At 52.5% G+C, this 20,937-nt stretch overlaps 1 protein-coding gene across 3 annotated transcripts in view; it reads right to left on the minus strand.

The window, feature by feature from the left end:
- Positions 1–20,937, minus strand: part of LOC141156680 (complement factor H-related protein 1-like) — a 494,422-nt gene that overhangs the window by 441,047 nt on the left and 32,438 nt on the right. For all 3 annotated transcript variants that reach the window (XM_073642923.1, XM_073642922.1, XM_073642920.1), the window contains exon 2: positions 7,171–7,362. In XM_073642923.1, the coding sequence (XP_073499024.1) occupies positions 7,171–7,362 (192 nt within the window). The remainder of the gene's footprint in view (positions 1–7,170; positions 7,363–20,937) is intronic.

Below are 20,937 nucleotides of genomic sequence, written 5' to 3' on the forward strand. Positions count from 1 at the left end.
CTCCTCGTTTCGGAGGCGACTCCGCCCAGGCTCGGGGCTTCATAAATCAGTGCACCCTGCACTTTGAACTCCTGTCTCACCAGTTTAACTCCGACCGGGCCAAAATTGCCTTCATCATGTCCCATCTCACCAGGGAGGCCCTGGCCTGGCTAAATCCTCTATGGGAGAGAGGAGACCCCCTGGTGTCCGACTTGCCTGCCTTTCTCACGGCTTTCCGGAAAGTCTTCGACGAACCCGGACGGAAGACCTCATCTGCATCATCTCTGCTACGCCTCCGTCAGGGAAGTCTCACCGTGGGCCAATATGCCATACGGTTCCGTATCCTTGCCTCGGAGCTGGCCTGGGATAATGACGCTCTGGTTTCCGTCTTCTGGGAAGGTCTGTCCGGCCGTATTAAAGATGAACTTGCCGGTCGGGACATTCCTACCACTCTCGATGACCTAATAACTCTTGCCACCCGGATTGACCTGCGGTTCCAGGAGCATGCCAAAGAGGCCACCCGTGAGAGGAGGTTTCCACGTCTAGCTCCTTCTTTTCAGAAACCCGTCACTCCCTCCGTCTCTCCTCAGGTACACTCTCCTGAGCCTATGCAGGTCGACCAGACCAAGATGGTCGGTTCTCGCCGAGAATCTCGCCGAGCCGAGGGAAGCTGTTTCTATTGGGGCAGTATGAAGCACTTCATCCGTTCCTGCCCGGAAAAGCCGGGAAACGCCAGTGTCTAGGACCACTCGGAGAGGTCGTCCTAGACAAAAGTAAGCCCTCTCCGTCTCTGACCTTACCGGTCTCTATTGCTTGGGGAGAGAACCGTCTCTTTGAACTCGCCCATCTGGATTCTGGAGCTGCTGGAGACCTCATCTCCCAGTCTCTGGTAGAGAGATACCATATTCCCACCAAGTCCCTGGCTGAACCATTGTCAGTCGCCTCCGTGGATGGAAGGCTTCTCTCGGAGACCATCCTGCTCGTCACTGAACCCATAACCCTGCAGATGGGAATGCTGCACTCTGAGGAGATCTCATTCCATGTGCTGTCCGGACTTTCTCACTCCCTGTTGCTAGGTCTACCTTGGCTCCAGACACATGAACCCGTATTGAACTGGCGGTCCGGTGAAGTACTCCGATGGGGTCCTGACTGTCATAGGACCTGCCTGGTCCCGGTCCGTCCACTTCGCCCTCAGCCTACTCCAGCTAACTTACCTGGTCTCCCGGCTCCCTACTGGCCCTATGCGGACGTCTTCGGTAAGAAGGAAGCTGAAACGTTGCCACCCCATAGGCCATACGATTGCCCGATCGACCTGGTACCTGGTACCACTCCTCCCCGTGGGCGTATCTACCCGTTGTCTGCAGCCGAGACCCGAGCCATGTCTGAGTACATTGAAGAGAATCTGGCTAGGGGATTTATCCGAAAATCTACCTCCCCGGCTGGAGCCGGATTCTTCTTTGTCAAAAAGAAAGACGGCTCGCTACGTCCCTGTATTGACTACAGAGGACTCAATCTCATCACGGTAAAAAACAAATATCCCCTGCCACTCATGTCCGAATTGTTTGACCGTCTCAAGGGTGCCAGGATCTTCTCCAAGCTGGATCTATGAGGAGCGTATAATCTGGTCCGTATCCGTCAAGGAGACGAGTGGAAGACGGCATTCAATACCCGGGACGGTCACTACGAGTACCTTGTGATGCCCTTCGGTCTCTGTAATGCTCCCGCGGTCTTTCAGGAACTAGTCAACGACATCTTCCGTGACCTCCTGTACTCCTGCGTAGTGGTATACCTGGACGATATCTTGGTCTTCTCTCCGGATCTCCCCACACACCGGAGGGATGTTCGTCAGGTCCTGCTTAGGCTTCGGCAGAACCACCTTTATGCCAAATACGAGAAGTGCCTCTTCGATCAGACCTCCCTTCCGTTCTTGGGCTATGTCATCTCCCAAACAGGTCTGCAAATGGATCCCGAGAAGCACTCTTCCGTTCTAAAATGGCCTCGTCCTGAAGGTTTGAAGGCGATACAGCGATTCCTGGGCTTCGCTAATTATTATCGTCTTTTCATCCCACACTTCTCGTCTCGGACTGCTCCCATATCTGCACTTACCCGTAAGGGGGCTAACCCCAGGACATGGTCGCCTGAAGCCGAGGAGGCCTTCCTTTCCCTAAAGAAAGCCTTCGCCTCTGCTCCCGTCCTGCACCATCCGGACTGTAATAAACAATTCTACCTGGAGGTTGATGCCTCCTCCTCCGGAGCCGAAGCGGTGCTCACCCAGAAGTCTTCTACCGGGAGAATGATAACGTGCGGCTTCTTCTCCAAAATCTTCTCCTCGTCGGAGCGCAACTACTCCATAGGAGACCGTGAATTGCTAGCCATCAAATTGGCACTGGGAGAGTGGCGCTATCTGCTTGAAGGGGCTCTCTACCCGGTAATTATCTACACGGATCACAAAAACCTGGCATATCTCCAAAATGCCCAGAGACTCAATCCTCGCCAGGCCCGGTGGTCGTTGTTTTTTGCCCGCTTCAACTTCATTCTTCATTTCCGTCCGGCGGACAAGAACGTCAAAGCTGATGCCTTGTCCCGGTCCTTCCTGTCCTCCGATCAAGAGGAGGAACCTACGCACATCATCGACTCCTCCAAGGTGATGAATGTGGCCCCCTTGGATCTGACTCGTCTTCCACCCGGTAAGACGTTCGTAGCTGTGCCAGATCGGGAGAGGGTTCTTCGCTGGGGACATTCTTCTAAACTAGCTGGCCATGCTGGCCAAAAGAAGACCTTCCAACTCATTACTCGGCATTACTGGTGGCCTACCCTGCGTAAGGACGTGGTAGACTTCGTCGCGGCCTGTTCATCCTGTGCCCGTAACAAAGTTCCCCGACATCTACCTGCCGGCCATCTCCTGCCCCTTCCCGTACCTGCTGCTCCTTGGCAACACATCGCTATGGACTTTATCACCGACCTTCCAGTTTCTGCCGGTTGTACTGTCATTTGGGTTGTCGCTGACCGTTTTTCTAAGATGGCCCACTTCATTCCCCTGCCTGGTCTTCCGTCTGCACCCGAGCTGGCTAAAGACTTTATCCGCCACATCTTCCGTCTCCATGGTCTGCCCCTCCACATCGTGTCGGATCGTGGGGTTCAGTTCACCTCTCGCTTCTGGAGAGCCACATGTAAGCTGCTGGACATTACCCTGGATTTCTCCTCCGCTTACCACCCTCAGTCCAATGGTCAAGTGGAGCGGATCAATCAGATCTTGACCAGCTACCTCCGGCACTTCGTTGATGCTCACCACTCGGACTGGGTGGATCTCCTACCATGGGCCGAGTTCTCTTATAACAACCATGAGAGCGAGTCCTCTTCCAAATCCCCGTTCTTTATAGTCGGTGGCCAACATCCCCTGATTCCACTTCCTGTCTCCGTTTCTGTGGACAACCCTGCTGCGGAGTCTCTTGTCAGCGAATTTTCTACTATTTGGGAGAGCACCAGGTCCGCTCTTCTTCTCTCCTCTGAGCGGATGAAGAGATATGCTGATAAGAGACGTCTGGATCCGCCCCAATTCCGTCCGGGAGACAAGGTTTGGCTCTCATCCAAACATGTGCGGTTCAAAGTACCCTCCTACAAGTTGGGTCCTCGATTCATCGGCCCCTTCGAAGTCCTCAGGCAAATTAACCCTGTGGCCTACAAATTAAAACTCCCGGCCACCCTACGGATCCCCAACTCCTTCCACGTATCTCTCTTCAAACCCGTTGTCTTTAACTTTTTTTCCCAAAATCCAGGTGCCCCTCCTGCTCCGGTTTCCGCTGATGACATCTTTGAAGTAGAGAGTATTCTGGCCTCCAAGAGGGTAAGAGGAAAAACCTTTTTTCTGGTAGATTGGAAGGGGTTTGGTCCTGAGGAGAGTACTTGGGAACCCAGGGAGAACATCAACGCCCCGCTTCTCCTTGAGAAATTTCTTTCTGGCCAAAAAAAGAGGGGGCCTAAAGGGGGGGGTACTGTAGCATCGGCGTCTCTGCCCCGTTCTAGGCAGAGACGCCGTCCCTCTTACCTCCCCGCTCCTGGCGCGGCGTCCTCCAGCGCTTCTCTCCCCGCTGCTTCCGGCACGCGCTCCTTCCCCGGCAGTGTGCTTAGGGCGCGCGCGCGCGCTCCCCCTCTCTTAAAGGGACCGCGCGCGCCGTCCTAAGGAGTCCCCGGCCAATTGCCGGAGGACCTCCCATATAAAAGGCACCTCCTCCAAAATGGAGGTGCCCGAGCAATGTTGTAGCACTGTTCACTACTCTGCTTCAGCCCTCAGGTCCCGTTGCCAGTTACCTGCCAGATACCTGCCAGTCTGCTGTCTAATTCCTGCCTGATATCCTGCTACCTGCCTGCTAGCCTGAGGTCCGACGGTCTGCCTTCCAACTCCTGTCAGTCTGGCTAAGGACCAGCTTGCCCGCTCACCTGGGAGCGCACATCTGCTACCTGCCTGCTGGCCTACCTGGAGGCTCCGCCGTCACGTGCTGTGACCACCCGCCTGTCCAGAGACTCCTGCCCGCTCACCTGGGAGCGCTCATCTGCTACCTGTCTGTTGGTCTTCCTGGAGGCTCCGCCGTCACATGCTGTGACCACCCGTTTATCCAGAGACTCTCGCCTGCTCACCTGGGAGCTCAAGTCTATCATCTGCCGCCACAGGTCGTACCAATCCTTTACCCAGAGACTGCCCCGGTCACTTGCCGTGACCTCCTGCCCGCTCATCCAGAGACTGCCCCGGTCACTTGCCGTGACCTCCTGCCCGTTCATCCAGAGACTGCCCCGGTCACTTGCCGTGACCTCCTGCCCGTTCATCCAGAGACTGCCCCGGTCACTTGCTGTGACCTCCTGTCCGTTCATTCAGAGACTGTCCCGGTCACCTGCTGTGACTGCCTGCCCGTCTACCCTGGTCGCCACCCGCTCCCTTACAAGGACCGCCCCCTTGTATAGTAGCTCAGAGGTTCCGCCTCCCAGACCCGTTACACCCTTTGCTCGCTGCTCCGGCAGTCTCGCTCTGCTGACCCTTTGATCGCTGCTTCGGCAGTCTCGCTCTGCTCTGACCCTTTGCTCGCTGCTCCGGCAGTCTTGCTCTGCTCTAACCCTTTGCTCGCTGCTCCGGCAGTCTCGCTCTGCTCTGACCCTTTGCTCGCTGCTCCGGCAGTCTCGCTCTGCTCTGACCCTTTGCTCGCTGCTCCGGCAGTCTCGCTCTGCTCTGACCCTTTGCTCGCTGCTCCGGCAGTCTCGCTCTGCTCTGACCCTTTGCTCGCTGCTCCGGCAGTCTCGCTCTGCTCTGACCCTTTGCTCGCTGCTCCGGCAGTCTCGCTCTGCTCTGACCCTTTGCTCGCTGCTCCGGCAGTCTCGCTCTGCTCTGACCCTTTCCTCGCTGCTCCGGCAGTCTCGCTCTGTTCTGACCCTTTGCTCGCTGCTCCGGCAGTCTCGCTCTGCTCTGACCCTTTGCTCGCTGCTCCGGCAGTCTCGTCTTGTTCTGCTCTTGCTCGCTGCTCTGGGCGGCCTCACTCTGCTGTGTTTGTCCACCGCATCTGCGGTTCTGTTCCTGAGTCCCAGTCTGTACTGGGTCCTATCCACTCGGTGCTCCAACATGTCGTACCTGCCAGTACCTCCCTGCCTGCATACCAGTCGTGCTTACCAGCATCCGCCAGTCTGCATACCAGCCGTGTCTGCCTATACCCAGCAGTCTGTGTGCCAGCCTAACCTGCCTGTTCCTGTATTCCCCTGTGTGGGTCAACAGCCGTGTCCAGGGTCTGTCCTGGAGTAGCACCTGGTCCCTCTGCTCGGTTCCTCCTTGGTGCACTGGCGTCGTATGCCGTCGTGCGACCCTAGTCAGATCGGGTGGATACTTAGTTACGCTCCTCCAGGCATTCACTCTCCGGCACGGTCCAGTGGAATCACTACATATACACGCACACGCCACTCAGCCCGGGCGTGTGCATTACAAAAATACTGCCCAAAAAAATAAAAACAAAAAATACATTTAACACAAAAAACCTGAGTGAAAAAATAGGTCAATTTCTTATGGCACAATCCCTTGTAAGTAATTGTGACCACAAAGTGTGTTCAGTCTCTATGTAATAATAAACAAAGCAATAATCAATTCTTGTTTGCACCAATGAGCCATGTTTGTGACACTGTAGAGAGGCTTCTAGACTCCCATTATAGTGCCAGGTAAAGAAGCAGAGAGCTTTAGTTTCTTTTTTTTTTATTTAGCTAAATATTTAATTCACTTAATAACTCACGGGCCAGTGACTCTTTCATCCCGAGCATGACATCTTCATGTATTTCTATGCAGCTCTCACTCTCGGGTCATGAGAGCTGCCGGCCATTCTGTGCACTGCATTCTAATCTTCGTCCAATTTATACAGCCCCCTGACTCTTCCCTTATAGATTCAGATGTAAAATAGCTTCATATATTTTTTCAAGCCTGACTTCAGCCTGAAGAAGAACAATATTTTGCCTCAACATTGCTTGATATACTTCCAATGTTGGCAGCATAAATGAATAAAATTAACTTTATAAAGGAAATCAATGCCAAATGCAGTCTTTGCACCGATAGTGGAGGAACCAAAGAGACTGGCACAAATCACAAAAGATGTGATTAAGGCGCAAACTTGAAAAATCTGTGTTGTGAGATAGTTGAAGAGAGCAGTCACTCATGATGCCTAGTTGCCCAACAATAGTTGGGGCACCATCTGGGCTGCAATTTGTTTTTTTTACCTGTTGCCTAAAAAATACCATCTGTGAAAATTTGAACTGATGTTTTTTTATATATGTTGTTTTAAAGTTTTAGGCATTCTGTATAATATGTAGGAAATTCATACAATACCTGAGTGCCAGTAATATGGTATATCTATATCATTCTCTATAGAGAGGACTTTATAACAGGCCAGTGCATCATTACTGATGGATGTTTTACTTCTTGAGCCACCAACGATCCTCGGAATGAAGGTCCTTTTAGCTTTTGTCCACTCGCGGTACAAGGATCGTCAACCCAACTTCTCACCTCTGGTGATCGGAATACTTATTTAACTTTGTACAACATTCATGGAAGTGTTGCATTGAGTATGACTGCATAATTTTCCTGTAAATTAATGCTAAAATTACTTTACTAATGGGAGTAATAAACAATCCCATATGACTGGTGAATGGTTCGCTCTGTGTTGTACTTACTTCTACATCGCCCTTTAGAAAACTCAAGCCATTTTCCTCCTATACAGGCCCTTTTAATTCGTCCCAATGGAGAATATCCAGGATGGCAACTGTAATTTGCGGTGCTGCCTGGTGGGAAGGTTTCCTCATCCAAGGCATCCCAGTCACCCTGTAATAAGGCATTTTCGACTTTCGGTGGTTTTTCACAATGAGCTAGAAAAAAAAAAGAAAGAAATCAGTGACAGGATCCAGCATTGGGTATTTCACATGATTTTGGTACCACATTTTCTATATCTTCCTTAGCAATGAGCACCATACTCTGTAATAATTATTTATTCATAATGGAATTTTCATGGGTTAATATTGATGACCTTTTCTTAGGATAAGCTATAAATATCAGAATGATGGGGACTCGAGTCCCAGCACATCTGCAGATCAGTTAATAAAAGGGTAGCAGCGCTTCAATGTGTGCAGAATCCCATTCTTGAGTCACCTGGTCAGTCAGGATCCCGGGAGTCAGACAGCTACTGGTCTGATATTGATGTCTTTCTTAAAAAAAGGAAATCAATACTATAGTCTCTAAAACCCCTTTAACCTCATGAGGATCCAACTATGTGAAGTTTACCTGTCATGTCCTCAAATGACGATAATCTGCAGGTTAAGAGCGTTCTAAAGTTGTGTGGCTGACATACTGAAATCCCAGCTGCCGGGAGGAAAACTGATACACCTCAGCCATCTCTACAGGATATCATGGAGGCAACGGTTGTCAGCCAATGAGCCAGAGTGTGCTTACAGTCGCCACTCACTGTACACTGAATGGTGACTAAAACCACACTGGCACGCCTCTATGACAGAAAACCTGCAACTCCCAGAAGGATTAAAGGTAATTTCCTCCCTGCAGCTGGCATTCAATGAAGCAGCCCCACAGCTTTGAAACACTATCAGGTCTCCCTCACACATCCTGGTGATTCCTGTACAGGAAAAAACAGTACTGCTGAGGTCCGTATCCATGTGACATCCATATGCTATCTGTAGGTCTGTGTCCTATCTGTGTGTACGTATGCAGCATCCGTATTTTGTCCAGGAAAAAAGCGGATGATATTTAAACAATTTATTTCTAAAGTTTAATTGCAAGAAATTTAACAATACAGGACTTGCAGGAGGGAGAAGAGATGATAGATAGATATATAGATATATAGATAGATACAAAAATGTCGTTGATATCTATATAATCAGTGCTTTGCGTGTGTTATTGTCGCTACTTTGATGTATCTACTAAATAAATAGAATAAATTAAAAAAAATGTCATGGGCTCCCACATAATTTTCATAACCAGCAGAGGGAAAGCCGACCACTGGGGGCTGATATTACTAGACAGGGAAGGGGCCATTAGCCAAAAATGTTCCCTTGCTATTAATAACAGCTAACAGCTGTTTGATTAGTGTTTACTGGCTAGATTACAGGTGGACCCCAGAAAAAAATTAATGTAAAGTCCCCCTAGAAAATCTAACCAGCAAAGGCTAAACAGACAACTGTGGGCCGATATTAATAACTGTAACATACCTGGCGGCGTCCTTGCATGGTGGTCCATCTCCCACTGTGCAGGAGGGCGCACTTGGTCTCCTGTCCAGAATGTCTCTCTGGCTTCCCTCCATGCTGTCTGTTTGTGTCTGTTTCTGCTGCTTAAGGGCGGCGCCCGATCACTTCCTGCTTTTTGTACCTGCTGTGGGTCACACCCCTTGTGCGTCCTCAGCCTATTGCTGTCTGTCACTTGGTATATAGCTCAGCAGCTCCCTTCTATCCCTGCCTGAGCATAGTGTTTCCTTCAGTGTGTGCTTCCACTCTGAAGGTGCCAGGTCCCGTCTCTTGTCTCCTGCTTTTTGTATCAGTTCCCGTGTCTGAACTGAGTCCTGTATGTCTCCTGCTTTGCGGTATCAGCTCCCGTGTCTGAACTGTGTCCTTTTTGTGTTCTCTGGTCTGTCCTGTCTGAACACGCTCCTTGCCTGTTCGTTCCGCCTTCTAGTGGCCGATTTCCTAGACCCGCTCCTGCGTCTGGTCTGTCCTGTCTGAACACGCTCCTTGCCTGTTCGTTCCGCCTCTCTGGGGGCCGTATTCCCAGACCCGCTCCTGTATCCCTCTGCAGTGTCGGTCTCCTCCGTACACTCAGTTCCAGTCTGAACTCTCTCCTGTCCTTTACCTGTTTTGCCTCTATGTCCGTTCCCTTCCTTTTTCTGCAGAGTCTGAACTCGTACCTAACTCCTGCTTGTTGTCTCTGCAAGTACTGTGTGAGTATCTGGCTCTGTCTTTCCTTTCCTGTCTGTTCCGTGTGAACAGAGCCCTGTCCTCCCTGCTCAGCCTTGTCTGCACTCTAGCTGTGCTTGCCTTTACCCCCCTGCCTGCATACCCGCCTGCCTGCATACCAGTCGTGCCTGCCTATACCCTCCAGTCTGTGTGCCAGCCTACCAGCCTGTTCCTGTATTTCCCTGTGTGGGTCAACAGCCGTGTCCGGGGTCTGTCCTGGAGTAGCACCTGGTCCCTCTGCTCGGTTCCTCCTTGGTGCACTGGCGTCGTATGCCGTCGTGCGACCCTGGTCGGATCGGGTGAATACTTAGTCACGCCCCTCCAGGCATTCACTCTCCGGCACGGTCCAGTGGAATCACTACCAATCACACGCACACGCCGCTTAGCCCGGGCGTGTGCATAACAGCATGCTCAGGCCATGGTTCCCATTGAGCCCCACGGCCTTCGCTCTTTGAGAAGTTTTTCCAGCGAATACATGCATTAAAATAAAATAAATAATTTTTTTTTTCCCCCTTTAGCTGAGTTCCAGGCGAATTACGCACCCGTCCAGATGGATCTATCAGCCCTCGTTCCTGCGGATCCGCCACATTACTATGGGGATCCAAGACAGTGTCGTGCATTTGTGGAGCAATGCATGCTACACTTTAAGGCCTACCCTCTCTATTTTCCTTCCGATTGGGCTAAAGTGGCCTTTATGATTGACTACCTAGCGGGTGATGCCTTGAAATGGGTCACTCCCCTATGGGAAGCATGGGATCCTGTCATCCTTGACCTGCAGGCCTTCCTGGTGGCCTTTCGTATGGTCTTTGAGGACCCTAACTCTGAAGCCCCTGCTGAAGCTTCACTTCCCAATATCCCGGAGCAGCCCCGACGGGTAATGTGTGTGGGTAGCGCAATAGTCCTCCAGCCCAATGAGACTACTGCCCACCCAGAATCCTCACAGGGTGACTACGCTTTCCGGAATACTTCTCTCAACCTCAAGAGGCAGTCCAGACGTGCTAGACTTAGAGGCAAGCCGTCACGCCAGGGTCTGTCCTCCCTGAGACCTCCTGACCCCAGCCTTGGAGTCCCTACTGAAGCTTCATCTCCCTGTATCCCAGAGAAACCCCAATGGGTAATGTGCGTGGGTAGTGCACCAGTTCTCCTGGCCGAAGAGACTTCTGCCCATCCAGACTCCACACAGGAGAACTTCCTGCACCCGGCATCAGATGCTTCTTTCTCTTTAACCGGTGTGCATGTCCAAGGATGCTCCAAAGCTGTGGTTACCTCAGAGTCTGTGCACCTCTACTACCTGGCGGAGGATCCCCTGTTGCCTCCTGAACCCTCCGGGATACCACTCGATGACAAATGGAGAGAGACTTCTCTACACCCGGTACTCAATACTTTGTCCGCTTCGTCCTGTGAGCCTGACAATGGGTACCCCAAAGTGGTAGTTACCTCCGAGTCTCTACACCCCTCCGACCAGGCGGAGGATCTCCAGTTGTCTCCTGAACCCTTCGGGGTGCTACCTGGTAGCGAAAGGACAGAGACTCTCCTATACTCTGTACCTGATACCTCGCTCGCTTCGTCCAGTGAGTCCAACTTAGTGTACTCCGAAGCAGAGGTTACTCCTGAGTCTCTACACCCCTCCGACCAGGCGGAGGACCTCCAGTTGTGTTCAGAATCCTTCGGGGTGCCACCTGGTGGTGAATGGACAGAGACTTTCCTATATCCTGGATCTGATACCTCGCTTGCTTCGTCCAGTGAGTCCGACCTAGTGTACTCTGAAGCAGAGGTTACCCGTGAGTCTCTACACCCCTCTGACCAGGCGGAGGACCGCCAGCTGTCTCCAGAACCCTTCGGGGTGCCACCTGGTGGTGAATGGACAGAGACTTTCCTATACTCGGTACCCGATACCTCGCCTGCTTCCTCCCGTGAGTCCGACCTAGTGTACTCTGAAGCAGTTGTTTTCTCTGAGCCTCTGCACTCTTCTGACCCGGCGGAGGACCTCCAGTTGTTTCCTGAATCCTCCGGGATACCACCAGATAACAAAGAGACAGTGACTTTTCCTCATTATGTACCTGATAACCCGTCTATTTCTTCCTGTGAGCTTGACAAGATGTACCTCGAAGCAGAGATTACCCTTAAGTCTCTGTCCCCCTCCAACCCAGTGAACGACTGGCCCTCGAATTCCCTGCGGAAGATTCTGGCAGGCCTGAAGAAGAGGGGGCGTAAGGGGGGAGGTACTGTAACATACCTGGCGGCGTCCTTGCATGGTGGTCCATCTCCCACTGTGCAGGAGGGCGCACTTGGTCTCCTGTCCAGAATGTCTCTCTGGCTTCCCTCCATGCTGTCTGTTTGTGTCTGTTTCTGCTGCTTAAGGGCGGCGCCCGATCACTTCCTGCTTTTTGTACCTGCTGTGGGTCACACCCCTTGTGCGTCCTCAGCCTATTGCTGTCTGTCACTTGGTATATAGCTCAGCAGCTCCCTTCTATCCCTGCCTGAGCATAGTGTTTCCTTCAGTGTGTGCTTGCACTCTGAAGGTGCCAGGTCCCGTCTCTTGTCTCCTGCTTTTTGTATCAGTTCCCGTGTCTGAACTGAGTCCTGTATGTCTCCTGCTTTGCGGTATCAGCTCCTGTGTCTGAACTGTGTCCTTTTTGTGTTCTCTGGTCTGTCCTGTCTGAACACGCTCCTTGCCTGTTCGTTCCGCCTTCTAGTGGCCGATTTCCTAGACCCGCTCCTGCGTCTGGTCTGTCCTGTCTGAACACGCTCCTTGCCTGTTCGTTCCGCCTCTCTGGGGGCCGTATTCCCAGACCCGCTCCTGTATCCCTCTGCAGTGTCGGTCTCCTCCGTACACTCAGTTCCAGTCTGAACTCTCTCCTGTCCTTTACCTGTTTTGCCTCTATGTCCGTTCCCTTCCTTTTTCTGCAGAGTCTGAACTCGTACCTAACTCCTGCTTGTTGTCTCTGCAAGTACTGTGTGAGTATCTGGCTCTGTCTTTCCCTTCCTGTCTGTTCCGTGTGAACAGAGCCCTGTCCTCCCTGCTCAGCCTTGTCTGCACTCTAGCTGTGCTTGCCTTTACCCCCCTGCCTGCATACCCGCCTGCCTGCATACCAGTCGTGCCTGCCTATACCCTCCAGTCTGTGTGCCAGCCTACCAGCCTGTTCCTGTATTTCCCTGTGTGGGTCAACAGCCGTGTCCGGGGTCTGTCCTGGAGTAGCACCTGGTCCCTCTGCTCGGTTCCTCCTTGGTGCACTGGCGTCGTATGCCGTCGTGCGACCCTGGTCGGATCGGGTGAATACTTAGTCACGCCCCTCCAGGCATTCACTCTCCGGCACGGTCCAGTGGAATCACTACCAATCACACGCACACGCCGCTTAGCCCGGGCGTGTGCATAACAATAACCAAGGAAGGGGCAATGAATACTGGCCCCCGTTGAAGCTAATAACATCAGTCCTCAGCGGCCCCAGAAATGGCACATCATTAAGATACGCCAAATCTGGTGCTTAGCCTAGGCTCTTCCCACTTGCCCTGGTGCGTTGGCAAGTGGGTTAATAGGGTTGGAGCTCATGTCAACTTTGTATTAGCATCTGACATGAATCCCAGGTGTTAGTAGTGGACAGGTGTCTATAAGACGTTCCCATTACTAATCCCATAGTAAAAGTTTGTAAATAAGCACAGAGCCTGAAAAAAATTCTTTATTTGAAAGAAAACTCCACACTGTTTTACACATTTATTTAAAAATAAACACATTTATACTTACCTTATGCCTGTTCCTCTGAAGTCAATGTCCCTTGTAAACGACAGAAAATAATAAACAAAAATACTCACCTTCCACCTAATCAATCAAAGCCACTGTCCCCTGTGAAAAAAACAAAAATAAAAAGCAACCATATCCCTCACCTGTCCGACATACTGTCCCATGCTGCAAACCATGAGACAATGAACTGCTGTGAGAGCAGCTTCAGTGAAAAGCGGTGACGTCAGAGGTTACTGCCGGTTACTGAAGCTGCATTCCCACAGGCAGTTCACTGCGAGCCGGAAAGATGAGCTGCCATGACCTCAGTGAGATCACCACTTGCACCGTGAGAAAATTCTCTCGGTGCTTGTGGTGATCTTATTAAGTTCAGCGTCCCGGCTTGCAGTGAACTGCCCATGGGAATGCAGCTTCAGCGACCGGCGGTAACCTCTATGACGTCACCTCTCATCACTGAAGCTGTGCTCGCAGCAGCTCATTGTGTCCTTGTTTACAGCCTGGACGGTCGCATCATGGCACTCTGAAGAGCTGTTCACTTTTCCATTTATAGATTTGGGCCTCTCGCCCGTCCACTTGAAGCGGGGAAAGAGGAGATTGCATGTATTTGAGCAGCCATGGTCACATGTAGGAGATGGTGGGAAAGTGTCACAAGAGGTGGATTATGATGAGACACAATTGCCAGAAAGTCAGGAGGAGGACCAGGGTGTGGAAGTAGAAGATGAGGTGGTGGATGATATAGTTACAGACCCAACCTGGCAGGAGGACATGCAGAGCGAGGACAGCAGCACACAGGGTGAGGGAGGCAGAGCACCCCAACAGGCAGGAAGAAGCAGTGTGGTGGCCGCATACACAAAGAGGGAAAAAGGCTCCTCGTAACGCCAACACGAAGGAAGTTGCCAGTACAACTGTTAGGTCTTCCCGAGTCTGGTTATTTTTTAAAGACTCTGCCTATAACCCCAAAAAGGCCATTTGCACCACCTGCCAGGCCAGCATCAGCAGGGGTGGTAAAACGACCAGCCTGACCACCACCAGCATGATCAGGCACATGGCAGCAAAGCACCCAACTTTGTGGGCCGAACCTCAGGGTCCAGGAACATTGTCTGCGGGTGGCACCATTGCTTCTTCTGCTGTTGTGCATGCAAGACAATCCCCTGTCCATGGTGCATGCGAAGATGCCCTGCACTTGTCGTTGCACACTCTCAAGTAGCAGCATCAGGAAGCACGTCCATGTCCATGTCCCAGCGCAGCATTCAGTTGTCCATACCCCAGTCCATGGAACGCAAACGCAAATACGCAGCCAACGCTCCGTAGGCCACACTACTAAATTCCCACATTTCACGACTGCTTGCGCTCAAAATGTTGCATTTTAGGCTCATGGAGATGGAAGCATTCCACAACCTGATGGCGGCGGCCGTTCCTCGGTACTCGGTCCCCAGCCGCCACTATTTCTCCCGGTGTGCCGTTCCCGCATTACACAAGCACGTGTACCAAAACATTAGCCGTGCCCTCAACAACGCAGTTACCGGGAAAGTCCACCTAACCACCGACACGTGGACAAGTGCTTGTGGGCAGGGACGGTACATATCGCTGACGGCACACTGGGTTAACATAGTGGAAGCTGGGACCCAGTCGGACCTTGGGACGGAACACATCCTCCCGACGTCAAAGATTGCGGGCCATAGGTCTATCACGGTTGCCCTCACAGCCTACAGCTCCTGCACCTCATCCTCCTCATCCTCCTCCTCCTCTCCAGCAGCCATCTCCGAAATGACCACATGAGTCACAAGCTGGAAGCACTGCAGAACTGTCTCGGCCAAGCAGCAACAGGCTGTGCTGAAGCTAATATGCTTAGGTGACAAACCGCACAATGCTGAAGAGTTGTGGACAGCTCTGAAAGAGCAGGCAAATCTGTGGCTCACACCGCTGAACTTACAGCCAGGCATGGTCGTGTGTGACAATGGCTGGAACCTGGTGGCGGCACTGAGGCGAGGCGAGCTCACACACGTACCATTCCTGGCCCATGTGCTTAACCTCGTGGTTCAGCGGTTGTAGCATCGGCGTCTCTGCGTCCTGCCGGGCAGAGACGCCGTCTCCCTCACTGACACAGCCCTGGTCCGGCGTCTTCCGGTTCCTGTCCTGCAGCTACTGTGTCGCTCACTGCGTGCAGCTTCCCGGGCACTGTGCTTAGGGAACACGCGCTCCCTCCCTCTTAAAGGGGCCGTGCGCGCCGTCCTAAAAAGTCCCCGGCCAATGGCCGGAGGACTTTCCCTATTTAAAGCACCTCCTCCAATATGGAGGTGCCTGTGCAAGGTTGTTGTTCTGTGTGCTAACACTTGCTTCAGCCCTCAGGTCCCGCTGCCTGTCAGTCCTGCCCGCCAGTCTGCCTGTCAGTCCTGTCCGCCAGTCTGCCAGCCAGTTACCTGCTGTGCTCACCAGCCTGCCTACCTGGAAGCACCTGCCAGTTACCTGCCGTGCCCACCAGCCTGCTTACCTGGAAGCACCTGCCTGTTACCTGTAGTGCATGCCAGCCTGCCTACCTGGAGCACCTGCCTGTTACCTGTCGTGCCTGCCCGCCAGCCTACCTGGAGCACCTGCCTGTTACCTGTCGTGCCCACCAGCTTGCCTACCCGGAGCACCCGTCTGGCTATCCGCTGAACCAGCCTGCTTATCTATCCGGACCACCCATCAGCCTTCCTGCCATGCTCACCCGCTGTACTGGTCAGTTCCTGCCATCTGACCCATGGGAGTCACCTGCTCTCACACAAGGTCAGTCCCAGAGTGGCACCTAGTCCCCCTGCTCGGTTCCTCCCTGGTTCATGGAGTTGACTGAGCCACCGTGCAACTTTGGTCAGGCCGAGTAGGCACTTAGTCACGTCCCTCTGGTCCCTCCTTGCACCAAAGCACAGAGGTTCCACCACCCGGACCCGTAACAGTTTGCACAGGCCATGGAACCCGGTGGCCCCGAGGCACCTTCGCTCTCTGACCTGTACCAGGAGATCTCACGTCAGAGATCCCAACAGGAGACTATCCTGTCCTATCTGCGGTCAGTCAATTCTCGCCTGGACACGCTGTCCACTGCCTCTGTGTCAGTCTCTAGCCGAGCAGCACCCGCTCCGGCTGCACCTCAACCTACTGGCGCTATGGCACCCGGCTTTGGACCCCGGCTCTCTGCACCTCCACATTTTGGTGGTGACCCCGTCTTATGTCGAGGCTTCCTAAATCAGTGCACGCTGCATTTTGAACTCCTGGCACATCAGTTCCCCGCCGACCAGGCCAAGGTGGCGTTCATCATGTCTCACCTCACTGGGGGGGCATTGGCATGGCTAAACCCTCTGTGGGAGAGAGGGGATACCCTGGTGTCGGATCTTCTGGCTTTCCTCACTGCCTTCAGGAAGGTCTTCGATGAGCCCGGACAAAAATCTTCTACTGCTTCCTCTCTTCTCCATCTCTGTCAAGGGAGTCTCACCGTGGGCCAATATGCCATACATTTTCGAACCCTCGCATCTGAGCTTCCCTGGAACAATGAGGCCCTGGTGTCCACCTTCTGGGAGGGTCTTTCCAGTCGTATCAAGGATGAGCTAGCCGGTCCTGACATCCCTTCCACCCTGGATGACCTGGTGTCATTAGCTACCTGGATTGACATCTGTTTTTTGTAACGAGCTAAGGAGACTACCCGAGAGAAAAGACTTCCGCGTCTCGCTCCTGTGTTCCAAAGCCCAGCCTCGCAGCCAGCTATTCCTCGGACACGTTCCCCAGAGCCTATGCAAATTGACCAAACCAAGATGGTAAAATCTCGCCTGGAGATGCGCCAAGCTGAGGGGAGTTGCTTCTACTGTGGCAGTAAAGAGCATCTTATCTATTCTTGCCCGGTGAAGTCGGGAAACTCCACTGTCTAGGACCATTTGGAGAGGTCGTTCTAGGCAAGAGTAAATCCTCTCCATCCTTGACTCTATCTGTTGCTATTTCCAGTGGTGAAACCGGCTTCTTTGAGACTGCCCACCTGGATTCCAGAGCCGTTGGGAATCTCATTTCACAGGCTGTTGTGGAGCAGTATCAGATTCCTACCATACACCTGGCTGAACCGTTGGGGGTCGCTTCCGTGGATGGGAGACTTCTTCCAGAGACCATCTTGCTCGTCACTGAGCCTGTAACCCTTCAGGTGGGAATGCTGCACTCGGAGAAGATCTCCTTTCATGAGCTGTTCGGTCTCTCTCACTCCCTTTTGCTTTGTCTACCCTGGTTACAGAGACATGAACCTGTCCTGAATTGGAGGTCTGGTGAAGTGCTCCGTTGGGGGCAGGAATGCCACGAGTCCTGCCTGGTTCCGGTTCATCCAGCTCGACCTCCATCTACTTCGTATAATCTACCTGGTCTGCCAACACCCTACTGGTCCTATGCGGACGTCTTCAACAAAAAGGAGGCAGAGACACTTCCACCTCATAGGCCGTATGATTGCCCAATTGACCTGGTACCTGGTGCTTCTCCTCCCTGCGGGCGTATCTACCCTTTGTCGCTGGCTGAGACCCGGGCCATGTCTGAGTACATAGAAGAGAATCTTGCTAGGGGATTCATTCAGAAATCTACCTCCCCGGCTGGAGCAGGATTCTTCTTCGTTAAGAAGAAAGACGGCTCACTTCGTCCCTGTATCGATTACAGGGGTCTTAACCAGATTACCATCAAGAATAAGTACCCCCCTGCCTCTCATCTCAGAACTGTTCGACCGCCTTAAAGGCGCGAAGATGTTTACCAAGCTCAATCTTCGTGGGGCGTACAATTTGGCCCGGATCCACGAGGGAGACGAGTGGAAGACGGCATTCAACACTATGAATATTGCGTGATGCCCTTTGGTCCCTGTAATGCCCCAGCCGTCTTCCAGGAGCTGGTTAACGACATCTTACGTGATCTCCTGTATTCTTGCGTGGTGGTGTACCTGGACGATATCTTGGTCTTCTCTCTGGACCTGCCCACATACCAGAGGGATGTTCGTCAGGTCCTGCTAAGGCTCCACAGAATCGCCTATACGCAAAATTTGAGAAATGCCTCTTCGAGCAGACCTCCCTTCCATTCCTGGACTATATTATCTCCAAGACTGGTCTGCGGATGGATCCCGAGAAGGTTTCTTCCGTCTTAAAGTGGCCCCGACCGTAGGGGTTGAAGGCGATTCAGCGATTCCTGGGCTTCGCAAATTATTACCGCCTCTTCATCCCTCATTTCTCCTCCCGGACCGCTCCCATCTCGGTGCTCACCTGTAAGGGAGAAAATCCCAGGGAATGGACTTCCGAAGCGGAGGAAGCCTTCGTCTTCCTAAAACAAGCTTTCTCCTCTGCCCCTGTGCTGCACCGAGCAGTTCTTCCTGGAGGTTGATGCATCCTCCTCCAGAGTGGTGCTCACCCAGAAATCCCCGTCAGGAAGAATGGTAACCTGCGGCTTCTTCTCCAAGCTCTTCTCCTCGTCCGAGCGGAACTACTCCATAGGAGATCGTGAGCTGCTAGCCATCATATTGAAACTGGAGGAGTGGCGTTACCTGCTGGAGGGGGCTCTGCACCCGGTGGTCATCTACACTGACCACAAAAACCTGGCCTATTTACAAAATGCCCAAAGACTTAATCCGCATCAGGCCAGGAGGTCTCTATTCTTTGCCCGATTCTGCTTCACTTTGCATTACCGCCCAGCAGACAAGAACATTAAGGCTGACGCTTTATCCCGCTCGTTCCTGTCCACTGACCAAGAGGAGGAGCCTCTACATATCATCGACTCCTCCAAAGTAATGACTGTGGCTCCGTTTGACCTGTCTCTTCTTCCACCCGGTAAGACTTTTGTGGTGGTTCCAGATCATAAGAAGGTTCTACTCTGGGGCCAATCATCCAAACTAGTCGGTCATGCTGGTCAGAGGAAGACCTTTCTGCTCATCGCCCGACATTACTGGTGGCCTTCTCTGCGCAAGGATGTTGCGGCTTGTTCCTCCTGTGCCCGTAACAAGGTTCCCTGGCGCCCTCCATCTGGCCGTCTCCTTCCTCTTCCCGTGCCTTCCGCTCCATGGCAACACATAGCTATGGACTTCATTACAGATCTCCCTGTCTCTGCCGGTTGTACAGTCATTTAAGCGGTCGTTGACCGCTTCTCTAAAATGGCCCACTTCATCCCTCTGTCTGGTCTTCTGTCTGCTTCTGTGCTGGCTAAGGACTTCATCCATCACATCTTCCGTCTTCACGGCCTACCCCTCCACATTGTGTGTGATCACGGGGTTCAGTTCACTTCGCGCTTCTGGAGAGCTATGTTCAAGCTGCTGGACGTCTCCTTGGATTTTTCCTCTGCTTATCACCCTCAATCCAATGGTCAAGTGGAACGTATCAACCAGGTCCTTACCAGTTTTCTCCGGCACTTCGTCAATGCTCACCATAACAATTGGGTTGAGCTCCTGCCCTGGGTCGAGTTCTCCTATAACAACCATGAGAGCGAGTTTTCTACTAAATTCCCGTTCTTTGTGGTCTATGGTCAACACCTCCGGATTCCGTTTTCCGTCTCCTCTTCTGTGGACAGTCTCTTGTCAGCGAAATTTTGGCAATTTGGGAAGACACTAGATCTTCACTTCTTCAGTACTCCGAGCGGATGAATAGACATGCTGATAAGAGACATCTGGATCCACCTCAATTCCGTCCGGGAGACAAGGTCTGGCTTTCCTCCAAATATGTCCGTCTCAAGATACTGTACCTTCCTATAAGTTGGGTCCGTGATTCGTAGGTCCGTTCGAGGTTCTGAACCAAATCAATCCCGTGGCCTACAAGCTGAAACTCCCGGTCACCTTACGGATTCCCAACTCCTTTCATGGATCCCTCCTCAAACCTGTTGTCCTTAATTCCTTCTCTGACGATCCAGGTACCTCTCCAGCTCCAGTCTCCGCTGAGGACGTCTTTGAGGTAGAAAACATTTTGGCCACCAAGAGGGTAAGAGGAAAGACTTTCTTTCTTGTGGATTGGAAGGGATTTGGCCCGGAGGAGAGGTCTTGGGAACCCAGGAAGAACATTCATACCCCACATCTTCTTAAAAAATTTCTCTTGGGCTTAAAGAAGGGGGGCGTAAAGGGGGGGTATTGTAGCATCGGTGTCTCTGCCTCCTGCCGGGCAGAGACGCCGTTCCCCTCACCGCCACAGCCCTGGTCCGGCGTCTTCTGGTCACAAGGCTGGCAAGGGGTACAAAACCATTTCCAAGGAGTTGGGCCTACCTGTCTCCACTGTTGGGAGCATCATCCGTAAGTGGAAGGCTTATGGAACTACTGTTAGCCTTCCACGGCCAGGACAGCCTTTGAAAGTGTCCTCCCGTGCCGAGGCCAGGCTTGTCTGAAGAGTCAAGGCTAACCCAAGGACAACAAGGAAGGAGCTCCGGGAAGATCTCATGGCAGTGGGGACATTGGTTTCAGTCAATACCATAAGTAACGTACTCCACCGCAATGGTCTCCGTTCCAGACGAACCCGTAAGGTACCTTTACTTTCAAAGTGTCATGTCAAGGCTCGTCTACAGTTTGCTCATGATCACTTGGAGGACTCTGAGACAGACTGGTTCAAGGTTCTATGGTCTGATGAGACCAAGATCGAGATCTTTGGTGCCAACCACACACGTGACGTTTGGAGACTGGATGGCACTGCATACGACCCCATGAATACCATCCCTACAGTCAAGCATGGTGGTGGCAGCATCATGCTGTGGGGCTGTTTCTCTGCCAAGGGGCCTGGCCATCTGGTCCGCATCCATGG

This window comes from Phyllobates terribilis, unplaced genomic scaffold (assembly GCF_046119375.1).
Source record: "Phyllobates terribilis strain yellow unplaced genomic scaffold, ASM4611937v1 Scaffold_8__6_contigs__length_399053987, whole genome shotgun sequence".
NCBI classification, from domain to species: Eukaryota; Metazoa; Chordata; class Amphibia; order Anura; family Dendrobatidae; genus Phyllobates; species Phyllobates terribilis.